Source organism: Puccinia triticina, chromosome 4A, assembly GCF_026914185.1.
Source record: "Puccinia triticina chromosome 4A, complete sequence".
NCBI classification, from domain to species: Eukaryota; Fungi; Basidiomycota; class Pucciniomycetes; order Pucciniales; family Pucciniaceae; genus Puccinia; species Puccinia triticina.
This window is the reverse complement of record NC_070561.1, coordinates 5613220-5626746: the sequence shown is the minus strand read 5'-3', so window position 1 is coordinate 5626746 and position 13527 is coordinate 5613220. Positions and strand designations below refer to the sequence as shown.

The 13527-nt window shown below is 49.6% G+C and overlaps 1 protein-coding gene across 1 annotated transcript; it reads right to left on the bottom strand.

The window, feature by feature from the left end:
- Window positions 1–2676: 2676 nt before the first annotated feature.
- On the bottom strand, window positions 2677–3002 carry PtA15_4A641 (uncharacterized protein; the record flags this gene model as incomplete). Its single annotated transcript, XM_053168546.1, has 2 exons — window positions 2677–2683; window positions 2755–3002. The coding sequence occupies 2 exons, from the start codon at window positions 3000–3002 to the stop codon at window positions 2677–2679; spliced, it is 255 nt and encodes an 84-aa protein (XP_053019744.1).
- Window positions 3003–13527: the final 10525 nt, after the last annotated feature.

Below are 13527 nucleotides of genomic sequence, written 5' to 3'. Positions count from 1 at the left end.
TTCCCCGCTTTGTTTATGCACTCCTTGCATGGTATGACATCATCTTTCATTTCTCACCCCACTTTCTGCCTGTATTTAGCATCTTCTGACACCACTTGTACGCAGCCCACCAGCTAAAATCCCTCATCCAGGGTCCCCCTTGTAGCTAAAATCCCTCACATTTGTCTATAAAAGGAGCTCTCTCCTCCCCCCAGTTGTTTTTCCTCAGTTCAGTACCCACCAGTTATACAGATATCACCCATCAGCCATTATCATCACCCTTACAATTTTATAACATACCATATCATCCCTCTTATCTGCAATAACCACTGAGCTCACCCTCATATTCTCATACTCTCATATCTCCTGGTTGCATATCACGCACCTGTCACGAGTTACCCGGTTCTTGGTTCAACTCCCAACTGGGACATATACCCTCCTCAGTCCAGACACTCCTCTCAACTTCTTATATCACCCTCTCGAGGTCCTGTGTTCAACCCCCACCGGAAACGTCAAGTCAACTTTCACCCTTTCCGTCATCATAAATCCTCTCAACTCTCACATACCTGTCATCGAACAACTTCATCTGGAACTAGACCAGACCTATCACTTGATTAAAACTTGCCAAGCTTAGCTTGGTGAGTCTTGTTATCTGATAGTATAGAAGGGCAGAGTTTTGCACCTCCATCATCCCCTTCTCCATTCAGCAAAAGGGTTTCACAACCACTTTTGAGTCTTACAACGGGTGTCCTTTAGGATTTTTCTTTACATCAGGTGCTTCAATCCTTACTTCTAAATGGGTACCCGCCACAATAAGCTTGAATTGCTCAATAATCTTCTTCAGCTCGCTGGGCCGTTCATTGGCAAGTACTGATGATATCTTATTGATTTCTTCATTGAAATCAAATTCAAGTTCGTTGGATTCCTAACAAGAAATTAAAAGTTAGCTTCCAAAGCAAGCAGGTAATGGAAAGCAAGTTTAAATAATAACAAACCGTTGACTTGGGATTGTACTGTAAATGCCATTGGAGATGGAAGTCCGCTGGCAACAATGCTTTGCCTTGTTTGAGAATTTCTGCAATCTTGTGGGCACACAGAATTCCCAGCCCTGTTGTCACGGTTTGAGAACATGGTTTGGTCGGATCAAGTTTCTTGAGACGGTCGAATTGGGCTTTGCATTCTAGGATTGCAAAACTTGAGATATGTCCGATGAGAGGCATGGAAACATTTGGCATGCCTACAAGGACCTTTGTGGTATCTTTGCCAATGGATTCATGGACCGAGTGAAGTTGGCTGTTGACCGCTATTGATAGAGACTCAAAAACTTTGAGAAGGTCACCGGTTGAGTTTTTGATAAAAGACTTGAGATAGGCATGACCCGACTCAACTCGCGAGGTGTTCAGATTCCGGAGGTGAGGATATTGGCAAGCCCACGCGACTACAAACAGCTCCTTGACAGGAAACATCATCTTTTCAAGGTATGCAAGGACTGCTGGGCGAGTTTCAAGAGCAAGTTTCAACTTGTTGTACCGTTTGACGTATATTTCAGGGGTTTTTGAGGAGGTGAGCTGCGCCCAAGATTCCATGAAAGAATCCCAGCTGCGTTTTTCTTCATCCGAGTCCACCAAAGCAAAATATTTCTTGCAGTTGGTTGTGATATTCTTATTCAAGTGCCATGCGCAGAGGTTTGCTTGTGATTTGGGAAAAACCACGTTTAACGCATTTCGTAGAGCCAAATCCCAATCGGTGATAAAAACCTTTGGAGTCCGTTCAGATCTCCAGATGGAGTTCTTTAGGTTGTTCACAGCCCACAGATAGCTATCATTGTCTTCATCGGTCAAATAGCAGAAGCCGATACTGAAAGAGCGGTTAGTTGCAGTCTGGCCGATAATGTGAAGCAACGGGATGTTGTAGGTGCAGGTCTTGTACGTGGAGTCTAGCAATGCGACATGGTGATTAATGCAAGCAAGGTGGATCGATCCAGGGTGAGCAAAAAACAGATTTTGAATAGAGCCCTTATTGTTGACCTTCACTTCCCAGGACCAGTTGGTCTCCTTGAGGATTCTTAAGAGCGCTTCTGTGGTGCTGCTACTGGCTAGTTCGTCTCGACGGATCCTCTGAATTGCATTAGAGATAGTCCGATTAGTCGCCAACGCATCCTTATTGGCTGTTCGGAGTTGTACTAAAATCTGAGATGGCTTGAGATTAGATTTCAAAAGCCGTCGAATTTCCTCAGCTTGCTCAGGAATCAGATGTTGATGAGCTGCATGGGAAACGGCTCCAGGTGATGGCCCGTGATTATGCGCGGCATGGCGGACTTGCAGTGTCCAATATTTCTTGGTAATCGTTTTGCTTGTTGGGATCGAGCCGTAGAGTTCAAAAGGACAGTCAATCTTCTTCGTCAAGGTTTGTTATTTGGACTTCTTGGCTCCTGAACCACGGTATCCTCCCAAACAATCACATCCAATATAAACGTTTTTTCCGGGGGCTGAATTAGACTTGGCCACCGCGAATCCGTGATTTTTTGCCCAGGTTTGGCAAAACTGGAACAAATCATTCATTGATTTGAACTGATGTGAAGGAGGGGGATCCAATGGATCTAAAACAAAGGAATTCACATCAGAAACAATTAGTGTGACAAAAAAAAACCCCGCAATAGAGGTAAAAGACTGACCACCAATGTTGTATTGAAATTTTTCAATATCTGTTATCAATGTCGGAACAGGAGTTGTTGGAACGGGAGTCACTTGATCCTGTATCACTATCAGAGCCGACGACCCAGCTGTACCTGAATCTTCATTAGCACTGCCAAGATTCCCAAGATCTAGTGGAATCGGAGGTTTGTCTGTATGATTGGGATCCGGATCAACGATGTCAGGAAGGGGTGAGGTTGGATTAATAAGGTCATCAGGTGGAGCTGATGGGGTTCGTTGGGTTCCCTGGAACATTGCGATGATTGATTGGAGTTGATTGAGCATCTCTGCAGGCACAACAACATCGTCCAAACAATTCCTTGTTGACATCGTGCTGGTTGGTTGGTTTGCTGAGGTGTTCGGTTGTTGGTGGGTATGGGTGTTGGTTGTTTGGTTGTTGGTGGGCGTGGTGGATGCAGGTATGGATGATATCTTGATTGATGAGATGATATCTTAAACTACGGCTGACCAGGGGAGCCCAGAAAGGAGTGGGTGGTGATGCACTCCATAAAGTTTGGAGTGGCTGCCGGTGTACTCCAATAAAATGTGGGCTTTGGAGTACCTATCCTCCACTCCATGAGAACTTGGAGTGCTCAAACATGCACACCAAATAATTTGCTGTACACAGACTTCACACCTTTTTGGAGTGCGCGGGGTAATTCTTTGGAGTGCAAAAAGGCAGACCCTTCAATTAAGGTTAAATTTAAGTTTCAGTGCCAGAGTCATGAATTGATCAAGGTGAAAGAATTATGTTTTATTGTATTAAGTGACAGATGAGATCAGCTTGAGTTGAACACAAAATCAACGGCTGAAGCTTGAATTATAATCTCTATACAGTTGAAATCTAGCATCCAGAAAGAAATTATGTTCTGGCACTCTCTGGAGAGTACCTCAGATCCCCCCCTGGTGGGAGCAACTAGAAGAGTTTTAATTACTTATTAGAGAACTTCTAATTACAACTTGTACTTTAAATATCTTTTCAATGAAATTAATCTTTACCTAGAAGCAGCACAAGATGCTGCTTATTCTGATAGAATCTTTGTGATTGGTGTACCGTTGTGTTGAGTCAAGAGTAAATATAACTCATATCTGCTAGAACACAACAAACATTTTCTCTTTGTCAATCTCTTTTGTTTCATCAAGTGATTGTTCTTTTCTTTTCTGTTTGCTTACCAATGCAGGATTCTGATCAGCGTAATAGCTTAAGCTTGTCCTGTCTGTATGGGTTTATTTTGTCTTTGTCTGTTTGACACAATTTGCGGTCTATTGCCTGATCTACTCCTGATCAGTCTTTCTGGTAGCTCTGGCTTACCAATTTTTTCTTTGACTGAGATTCTGAGTTTGGGTAACCAAGCCTTTCTGCAAGAGTTTGGGTTCTGTCTCTTCTTGTTGTGTTTACTGTTAAATTTGCCGCCTCTACAAGCATCAAGGCAATACATGTCAGCTGCTGGTTAGGGTTCTGGGTAGAGATGGCCCCAACAAACCCGTCACGGGTACCTGCTAACTGCTGGCGGGTACCCGCCCATGGTCGTGAGCGGGTACCTGCCAGCGTGTGCGTGTTTGGGTGCAGATGCTGGATTTCTGGGAGAAATCAAGCGGGTACCCGGGTATTCTTGCGGTGTGGAACTACTATTTGGTGGAATAGAGCTTAGAGAGGGATGAGTGCGTGAAAAGATGCCTCTCAGGTTGGGAGAGTAATATGGAACAAGAATTGTTATGGTCTGTTCTGTGGAGAGGAAGATGGAGTCTGGGTTCTGGGGTTCTGGGGGTTCTGGATCCAAGATGGTAGATTGCAGGATGAGGAAGAGGCTTGGATCTCCAGCCTCTCGAACCTTGAGTATGGTCCGTGACATGTACGTGTAGTCTATGTACATGTGAGTCTGCGCTGCGGAGTCCGCGCTACGGCTCATAACATTATCCCCCCTTTAATGCCCAAGCCGCCCCCTTTTCTGGTTGATCAATGAGAAAAAATAATAAAAAAACCCTCCTCTTTTGGCTCTGCATTCTGTCCCCGGGCAGCATTAAAAAACCCAGTGGGAAAAAGCTTGCCCTCTCACTTTCTTCTCCGCATCCTCCGATGCCTGGCCGCCGCCTCCGGAAATTTTGAGTTAAACTCCGCCACTAGGTCTCCGCTGTTTTTCAAGTTGGCCTCCGGCTCCCAAGAATTCTCCGCCGGTCCAAATCCGCGCCAGCTGACAAGGTATTGAGTCGTCCGCCCTCTCCGCCGACTGTCCAGTATTCCGTCGACCTCCCACTCATCTCCGCCATTGACTGTTACTGGCTCCGGGGTCCGCCGCTGTCGGTGGGCGATCTCGTCGGGCTTGTGTTTGCGGAGTACCGACACGTGGAAAACTGGGTGGACTCCCTGCATGGAAAGTGGAAGGGTCAGTTTGTAAGCGGAGGTTGAAATTCTGCTAGCTATTGGGAATGGTCCAAGCCAGCGGTGTTCCAATTTGGGGCAGGGGCGTGTTGTCGAGATATTGCGCCCATCTAGCCAAACCTCGTCTCCACTGTTCCATTCTGGTGTTTTCCGCACTCCGCATTCAAACTGGCTTTTCATGGCCTCCTGCGCCGCTTCTAGACAGTGCTTCAGTTCGTCCTGTACCTCCGCAAGCTGGCGGAGTCGCTCCGCCACTGCCGGTACGCACTGCTCCGCCGATGGAATTCCGTTGTACGATGGGTGGAACCCGTAATTTGCCTTGAATGGTGATACCCCTGTTGACGTGTGATCGTTGTTGTTGTAAGCAAACTCCGCCTTTGCCAGGAGCGGAGCCCAATCGTCCTGTCGATAGCCCACAAAATGGCGGAGATATTGCTCCACCGCTTTGTTTGCGATTTCCGACTGTCCGTCTGTCCTTGGATGGTACGCCGTAGATGGTTGGAGGCGGATGCCGAGTCTGTTGCCCAATTCCCGTGTGATTTGGGATACGAAAATGCTCCCTTGGTCGGAAACAATAGTCTTCGGAGTGCCGTGGAGTTTCCAAACGTGCTCCGCCATCAGGTCCGCTAACCGCTCCGCATTCATGGACTTCCTGCAGGGGATAAAGTGTGCCATCTTTGTCAGACGGTCAACAACAGTCAGTATGCTGTCGTGGGAGCGGGATTCAGGCAAGTCTGTGATGAGGTCATAGCTGATGTCCGTCCACGGCCCCGCCGGGATTGGTAGCGGCTCCAGTGTCCCAAATGGCTGTTGCGTCGAGGCTTTAACTCTTTGACAAGAATCACATCCATCCACGTATTGGTTGAAGAACTTCTTCTGGCCGTTCCACACAAAACTCCGTCGGAACAGGGCAAGGGTGCGGGATCGGCCTGGGTGGCCCGCCGCTTTGGTGTTGTGTTGGCTCTTCAAGATCTTGGTCCGCAGTGCTGGGTCCGCCGGTACCACTATCCGCCCTTTGTTGTACAAGATGCCATCAGTCTCCGTGTATCTGTTCCGGTTTCCTGTGGGGGTTTTCAAGGATTCTATCCATCCGGTCAGTTGGGCATTGAGTGGGGTCAATTCTCTGATTCTTGCAATGATCCCCGCATCAGCCATTGCCAGTTCGTTTTCCGCTCCGTGCTCCGCACCTATCCCCAGTACGTCTACCTCAAACCAGTGCTCCGCCTCCGCCAAGTCAATTGATTCGTCCTCGAACCAGGATTCAAACTCCGATATCTCCGCAAAAGTCCGCTCCGTGATGTTATTGGGCTTCAGCAGCTGCCCAAAGGTCAGTTTTTCACCAGGGGCGGGGGCTAGGTCCGGTCTTCTTGATAGGGCATTGGGTTTGGTGGCTTGGCGGCCCGGGCGGAAGATGATTTCAAAATCAAAGCAACCCATGGTCTCCGCCCACCGCGCCTGTCTCCGAGTGAGCTCCTTGGTGGTCATAAAGCTTTCTAGGTTCCGGTGGTCCGTGTAAACAATGGCGGTCAGGCGGTGCAGATTCCCTTCCAGGTACTGCCGCCACTCCTTGAAAGCGGCAACAATGGCCAATAGTTCCTTGTCAAAGATCTCGTAGTTCTTCTCCGCCTGCACCAATGATTGGGATAAGTAAGCAACGGGGTGGAGTTCTTTGTCTTTGTTGCAGACTTGAGACAAGACTGCTCCGAGCGCGAAGTCGGAGCAGTCACATTCCAGGATAAACGGCTTGTACGGGTCCGCAATCTTAAGTATCGGAGCGGAGGTGAAGGCGGTCTTTAGGCATTCAAAAGCGGAGTTACATTTGTCATCCCAGACGAAGGGGGTTTTCGCTTTGGTCAGGTCATGTAGAGGTCTGGTCTTCCCCGAGAAGTGGTCAATGAACCGGCGGTAAAAGTTGGAGAATCCGATGAACCGCTGAAGTTCCGTAACGTTCCGCGGTGCGGGCCACTCCGTCACCGCTTTCACTTTTGCGGGGTCCATTCTAATCCGGTTACACGCAATTAAGAGTCCAAGATATTCCACTTCCGGTTTCGAAAATTCACATTTCTCCGGTTTCAGCCATAATTGATGCTTGCTCAGGGTCTCCAGGATTCCGTTGACCGCCGCCGTGTGATCGGAGCCTTTCTGTGTGTATACCATAATGTCATCCAGGTATGCGGCGGTGTCCTTTCCAATTCGTCCAAGGAGAATGTCCTGCATGAAGTATTGAAAGTATCCCGGCGCTCCTGTGGGTCCAAACGGCATGGTGAGCGGAGCAAATTGCCCCGCCTTGCAGATGAAGGCTAGCTTATCCTCATCTCCTTCCGCCACTCGGAGGTTTCCGTAGGCATTGCGGAGGTCCAGCTTTGTGAAGGTGTCGGCGTCTAGCAGGCTGTCAACCAGATCCATGGTCAGCGGAAGAGGGTAGCGGTTCTTCACTGTCAGTGCGTTGAGTTTCCGGTAGTCAAAACAGGGGCGGAGGTTTCCGTCCTTCTTTCCGGTGAATAGAACTGGGGCCGCCCATGGTGACGTGGTCCGTCGTATTGTTCCGCTGGCCAGTCCTTCCGCAATCAGTGTGTCAAGTGCCTGGTTCTCCGCCGGTGAAAGCGGAATGATCCGGCTTGCTTGCGGTGTGGCTCCGGGGACTAGGTCAACGCGGAAGTCATACTTTCTTCGTGGCGGTAGGCTCTTAGCGCTGGATTTCCGGAACATGTCGATGAATCGATGGTAGCACTGCGGGACAAGTTCTTCGGCGGTCCGTGTTGCAATAGCAGCCTTTCCCGCCGCTGCTAGCCGGGCGGAGGTCGACCACAATGTCTTGGCGGCGCTAATCTCTGCAGTGTAAAGTTCTAGGAGAGAAATGGGCTTGCCAGCTGCTTTGGAAAATGATTGTGGAGAAACTTTATCGGACTCACATTGCGGGGGCGGTAAAATACACACCCCCTCGTCACAAATCCTAGCTTTCCCCATCATGGGCCCTTGGCCCTCTGTTGAGGATGTTTGCGGAGTGGACGATACCGCCAAAGCGGTAGCAAAATTGTCGGCGGGGTTGGCGGGGTTCCATTCCAGGTGGGGGGGGGGCGGGATTCCAGTCGGGGTGCGGAGTACTATCTACGGGGAGAAAAAGCTTGCCAGCCGTTTCAGGGAGTATGGAAGAGGGTAGTCTATCGAACTCACATTGCGGGGGCGGTAAAACACACACCCCCTCGTCACAAATCCTAGCTTTCCCCATCATGGGCCCTTGGCCCTCTGTTGAGGATGTTTTCGGAGTGGACGAAGCTGCGGAGGCAGCTGCAATGTCGGAGTGGTCGGAGCGGAGTGTGCGGGTGGTCCAGTCAATTTGGTGTCCGTGTTTGCGGATCCATGGCATCCCAAGGATGCCGTCGTACGTGTCTTTCAGTTGGGTGATGATGAATTTCAAAGGGCGGGGTTCTTCATTCAGGGTCAGGTCAATCTCATATGCCGCTTGGGATGTGGATCCATTGAATCCCGACACTGTCCGCCTTGAGGCGGTGGCGTTGCGGAGTAATCCCGCCGCGGCGGCGTAGGACTCGCTCAACACATCATGGGTCGCTCCGGAATCAATCAAAAAGGAGGCAGGGGGTAAGGGGTTCTGGGGTGTGGCTCTGGGAGTTGTGATGGTGCGAGAGATGAAACATCTGGGATCAATTTCATTTCTGGTTAAAGTTTGACTAGCACCAATACTACAAGACAACTCCGCCGCGCTCAGGAAAGGCACAACCTTCATTCCTGAGCGCCTCCATTTTTTGACAAGTCGGCCCGGCCTTTTCCGCCTTTATCCGCTGGTCCGCCTCCGCCTATCGCCGCCATCCCTTCCACTAATTGTCGGATCTGGTCCTCCATTGCCGCAATCCTGGCGTTTCCGCGGCCTTTCCCCTTCTTGGTCGGACAGTCGCAGGAGATGTGGCCCTGCGCTCCGCATCGGAAACAGAGTCCTTCCCGCATCATCTGGGCCTTCTCGGAGTCGGATAGTCGTCCGTTTAACGCCGATAAGTCCATGGCGTCGGGGTCGATCTTCTGTTTCGCCGGCGCTGTCCCGGCCTCCGCTCCGCTCATCGCCGTGTCAAGCTCCAGGGCCAAGGTAGCAACCTCGTTGATGGTTGTGAATGTGGTGCGGGAAACAATGAGCGCCATCTGGATGTCCCGCTTCAGACCTTGGCGGTACTGGCTGAGGAGAGTGGGGATTTCCCATCCCGCTGCGGAGGCGTGCTGGACGAAGGTGTGGGTGTAGTCCGCCACGGAGCCGGTCTGCTCCAGCGCTCGGAGGGCTTGTTCCGCCTTTGCCTTCTTTTCCGGGTCGAAAAACATGCCCCGGAAGGCCGCCGTGAACTCCGCGTAGGTCAGGGTGGGTGGTTCCACTGCTGCCTGGTCAAGGAACGGGGCTGCCCACACGCCCGCGGGTCCGGTCATGTACAAGGACACAAAAAGGATTTGTGTCGTGTCGGTCGGGAACAAGTGCTTGTTCACAGTCATATAGATGCCGACCTGGCGGGCAAAAGTCTCCGCCACCGCTCCGCGTTCTCCATTGAACTTGTCGGGTTGGGCGATCTTGGGGGTCTTGGTTGCGGTTGGGGGAGGGGGTGGGTTTGGAGTGCGGAGTGCGTCCTCCAACTTGGCCTCAGCCTGGCGGCGTTTTTCCTCCTCGTCGTTGGCCTTCTTGGTAATGTCCGCCAGTTGTTGTCGGAGTTTGGGGGCTTCGGAGGCATCCATCGTATTGCTGTGTGATGTCGGAGCGGGATATTCAAGGTTTCGGAGTTGGGATGTTCAAGGTTTTGATGTCGGAGCGGGATATTCAAGGTTTTGGAGTCGGGATGTTCAGGGTTTCGGAGTCGGAGCGATCTGATTCTTGTTGGTCTGTTGGGTTCTTTGTCTTTGTCTCCGTTAAGTAGATCCTGCAATATGTTATGGTCTGTTCTGTGGAGAGGAAGATGGAGTCTGGGTTCTGGGGTTCTGGGGGTTCTGGATCCAAGATGGTAGATTGCAGGATGAGGAAGAGGCTTGGATCTCCAGCCTCTCGAACCTTGAGTATGGTCCGTGACATGTACGTGTAGTCTATGTACATGTGAGTCTGCGCTGCGGAGTCCGCGCTACGGCTCATAACAAGAATAAGAGTATGGACTCTTAAAGAAAATTGTGGCTGATGAATTATTGAGAATAGTGCTTTCTAGACAAAATGATGGGAAAAGGAGTAAATTCGGACTGGTTACTGGTATTCCACTATAAGGGTAATTCTTTCCAGGTAAGTATATTTCTAATGATATCTAATGTTAAACTGTGACCAGAGACAATGAACATCTGATAGGGGACAAACAGAATGGGCCAAAAGGCTCTACATTTATAGTGAGGGGAAAACTGGTGGTTCTGAGACAAAGAGAAAGATGGGAAACAGGGTACAAAAATCCTCCAACAGGGGGATAAGGCATCTACTACATGGCTTGGGATGACATAAGAGGAAACAATAACCATGGAGCATCCATCACCATGTCAGGGTGTAAATGGGTCGGGCCGACCCAAAACCAACCCAAGACCCGTCGGGTTTTGGGTCGGGTTCGGGCACATTCTTGAAGAAAATGACATGACCCGAACCCGACCCAACCCGGCTTGTAAAATTGTCGGGTTGGGTTCGGGCAGCCTATTTCCTAATCGGGTCAGCCTGCAACCCGACTATGACAGTCAAGTTGGGGGCTTTTGGGGCCTATGAGGTCGGGACAACCCAAGACCCGAACCGACCCAACCCGGACCCAACCCAAAATAGTATGACATCGGGTTGGGTTTGGGCAGCATATTTTAAAAACTGCCCCGACCCGACCTGACCTGCGCTAAATGTTGGGTCGGGTTTGGGCGCTGTTTTTTGACCCAAACCCAACCCGTTTACACCCTGATCACCATGCATCTGAGAAAGAGTTACGCCTTGTTGGAATATAGAGGAGTAAGATGTAGTGAAAACTCAGGGTCTTTCTTAATAGTCTGGCTCTGTTTGATGGTGGACTTTCTCCCACTTTGAACCTGAATTTGTACATATTTTATTACCCATTGTGGAGGGCCATCCATGAAAGCTAATACTGAAGGGTTTGAGGCGACTGTAGAGATGATTCTAGGCTATTATGAAGTGTCTGTGGGTGTGGATTACGTGTACCAGGGTGATTTCTAGAGGGCGTTTGGCACTGATTCCTTCATAGCAGGTGTCTGAGTGATGTAATAAAGTTTTGATTAGGCTCACCACAGCGGGTACAGGGCGGGGGTGCTTCTTGGCCCGCCGGTTTGTGGAGACAACAGGATCACTGGATACGTGCAACCCACATTGAATTCACTACTCCCCCCGTTGTCTCCACCCTCCCGTGGGAAATTGGTGGAGACAACAGGAAAGCCCGTCGTCTCCACCCGCCTGTGATTTCCTTGTCATTCCAATGGGGAAAACACAACAATTCCACAGCCGCCTCTGGGATCCATGTGGGTTCCTTGTTGTTCTCAACAACAAGGAACCCACAGGTGCCCTTGCATTGCTGGTGTTAGCTGGGTTATTTCAGTGATATCCGCTGGCTTGTGTGCGTTTTGAGGACACTCAACGGCTCCCAAGGGAAGCAACGGCTTTATCCCTGGCCCCGCCACCCCGCCCTCTGACCCTTCAGTCCCACTTCCTCATAGCCCGCGGCAGCCTGGGCGCGATCCATCTTGGACAATACCCAAGAAATCCTGCGCAACAGCCCGGGATCCTAAGTCCGCTGACAGATGGCCGGGTGAATGTGTGAGTGATTCTGATTGTTCCTGATCAGCATCTGTCAACAGCTGACATTACCTCCCTTTGGGATTGCAGAGCGGTGTTCACACCGGCGCTGATGTTTGGCAAAGTTGCCTTCAGTCTTACGCCTCAAATTTTATCCAACCTTTGGAGTGAGCAAAATTTACATTGCCTTGTTGCTCTTGGGCAGCAAAGATTGATTGAAATATGAACTGTTCTATCACATTGCTGCCCACAGTCATCCCTGTTGGTTATTTGAATCAGCAGGTTTTGCATGGGCGTTAGGAAAATGCTTAAGCTCCATGTCAAGGGAATGCTCACTGGGTAAGCCACCAAACCAATTATGATGTATCTTTCACCAAATCCTGATCACATCTATTTCTTTTACTCCTGTGACTATTTTGGCCTGGTCTTTCCCCCATGTGGATGTGTTCCAAGAAGTCCAATCCCAACAATTGGCCCTTGCGCTCCATGATGAAGTGTGTGACCTCAAGAAGGCCGGCTTCTTTGCCATCCAAGTCAACAAGCCCGCAATGCAAGAGGGTGTGCCCCTCCAAAAGTCTGACTGGGATGAATAATTCCACTGGGCTGTCAACAGCTTCAAGTTGGCCACTGCTGGTGTTGAGGACTGTACCCAAACCCACTCTCACTTCTGTTACTTGGACTTCAACAAGATCATGGCCCATAAGCCTTCATTGTCATCCACTTCTATCTTCCAGTCCCTCACTAAAAACCCCTGTTAACTTCATCCTGTTTCCTTTCTTCCAGAAATTGCTTGATTGGATGCTGATGTCATCTCCATCAAGGCCAGCAAAATGGACCACAAACTTTTGAAAGTTTTTGGCTTGGTTGATCCAACCAAATTGGCCCTGGTGTCTACAGTAAGCTGCCCGTCTATCAACGCTCAGCAATTTTCCCCACTTGGCTTGCTACTGACTCGTGACCACGTGCTTTTTTAAAGATATCCACTCTCCTCAAGTTCCCTCCCAACAAGAGATCCAACAGAATATTGCAAACCTTGTCCTTCTGAGTGCTATCAGCAGCTTTCTGAACAGGAATCTGGATGCTCAGCTGGGTATTGTGTCCACCATGAACACGGCTATCCCTCAGCTACAAAGACCGCGAGAGATCTTGCTGGCATTGCGGTATCCCTCCCCTCTGAGGAAGAGGTGGAGGCGATGTTGGTGAGCAGAGCCCAGGAGGTCCTCAAGGACAAAGACAAAGGTGTCGCTGCAGACACCTTCTGATTCCGCTGTTTCTCCCTTTTCTCTCATTCATCTTGATTTTCTTTTATTTTTTGTTTTTGTTTTTTATATTTTTCTCTATAGTCAATTAAGGTGTTCAAAGTTAAAATCATAAAATCATAAAACTTTCAAGTGATGATTTCATATGTATCATTCTACAAATGTTGCTCTAATTTGAGTGCTTGGGTGCAACATATTTTTTCAGCTTAGAATTTTATGATTTTATGGGGTTATGATTTTATGCAAGTCAACTTTGAACACCCTAAATCTCTTTTTTTTTATGTTTTTACAACGGCCACTTTCTATGCAATGCAGTGTGTGGTACCCTGGTGGTACTACATTCTGCAATATTACCCGCGGTTTTGATCCGCTCTGCCCCCCCCCCGGGTTACCTAACCAAACCACAGGGCCACCGTTGGTGGTCCCCACGGAAAGCTGAGGCACGTGGTGTACACTTCATCACATCAGGATTGC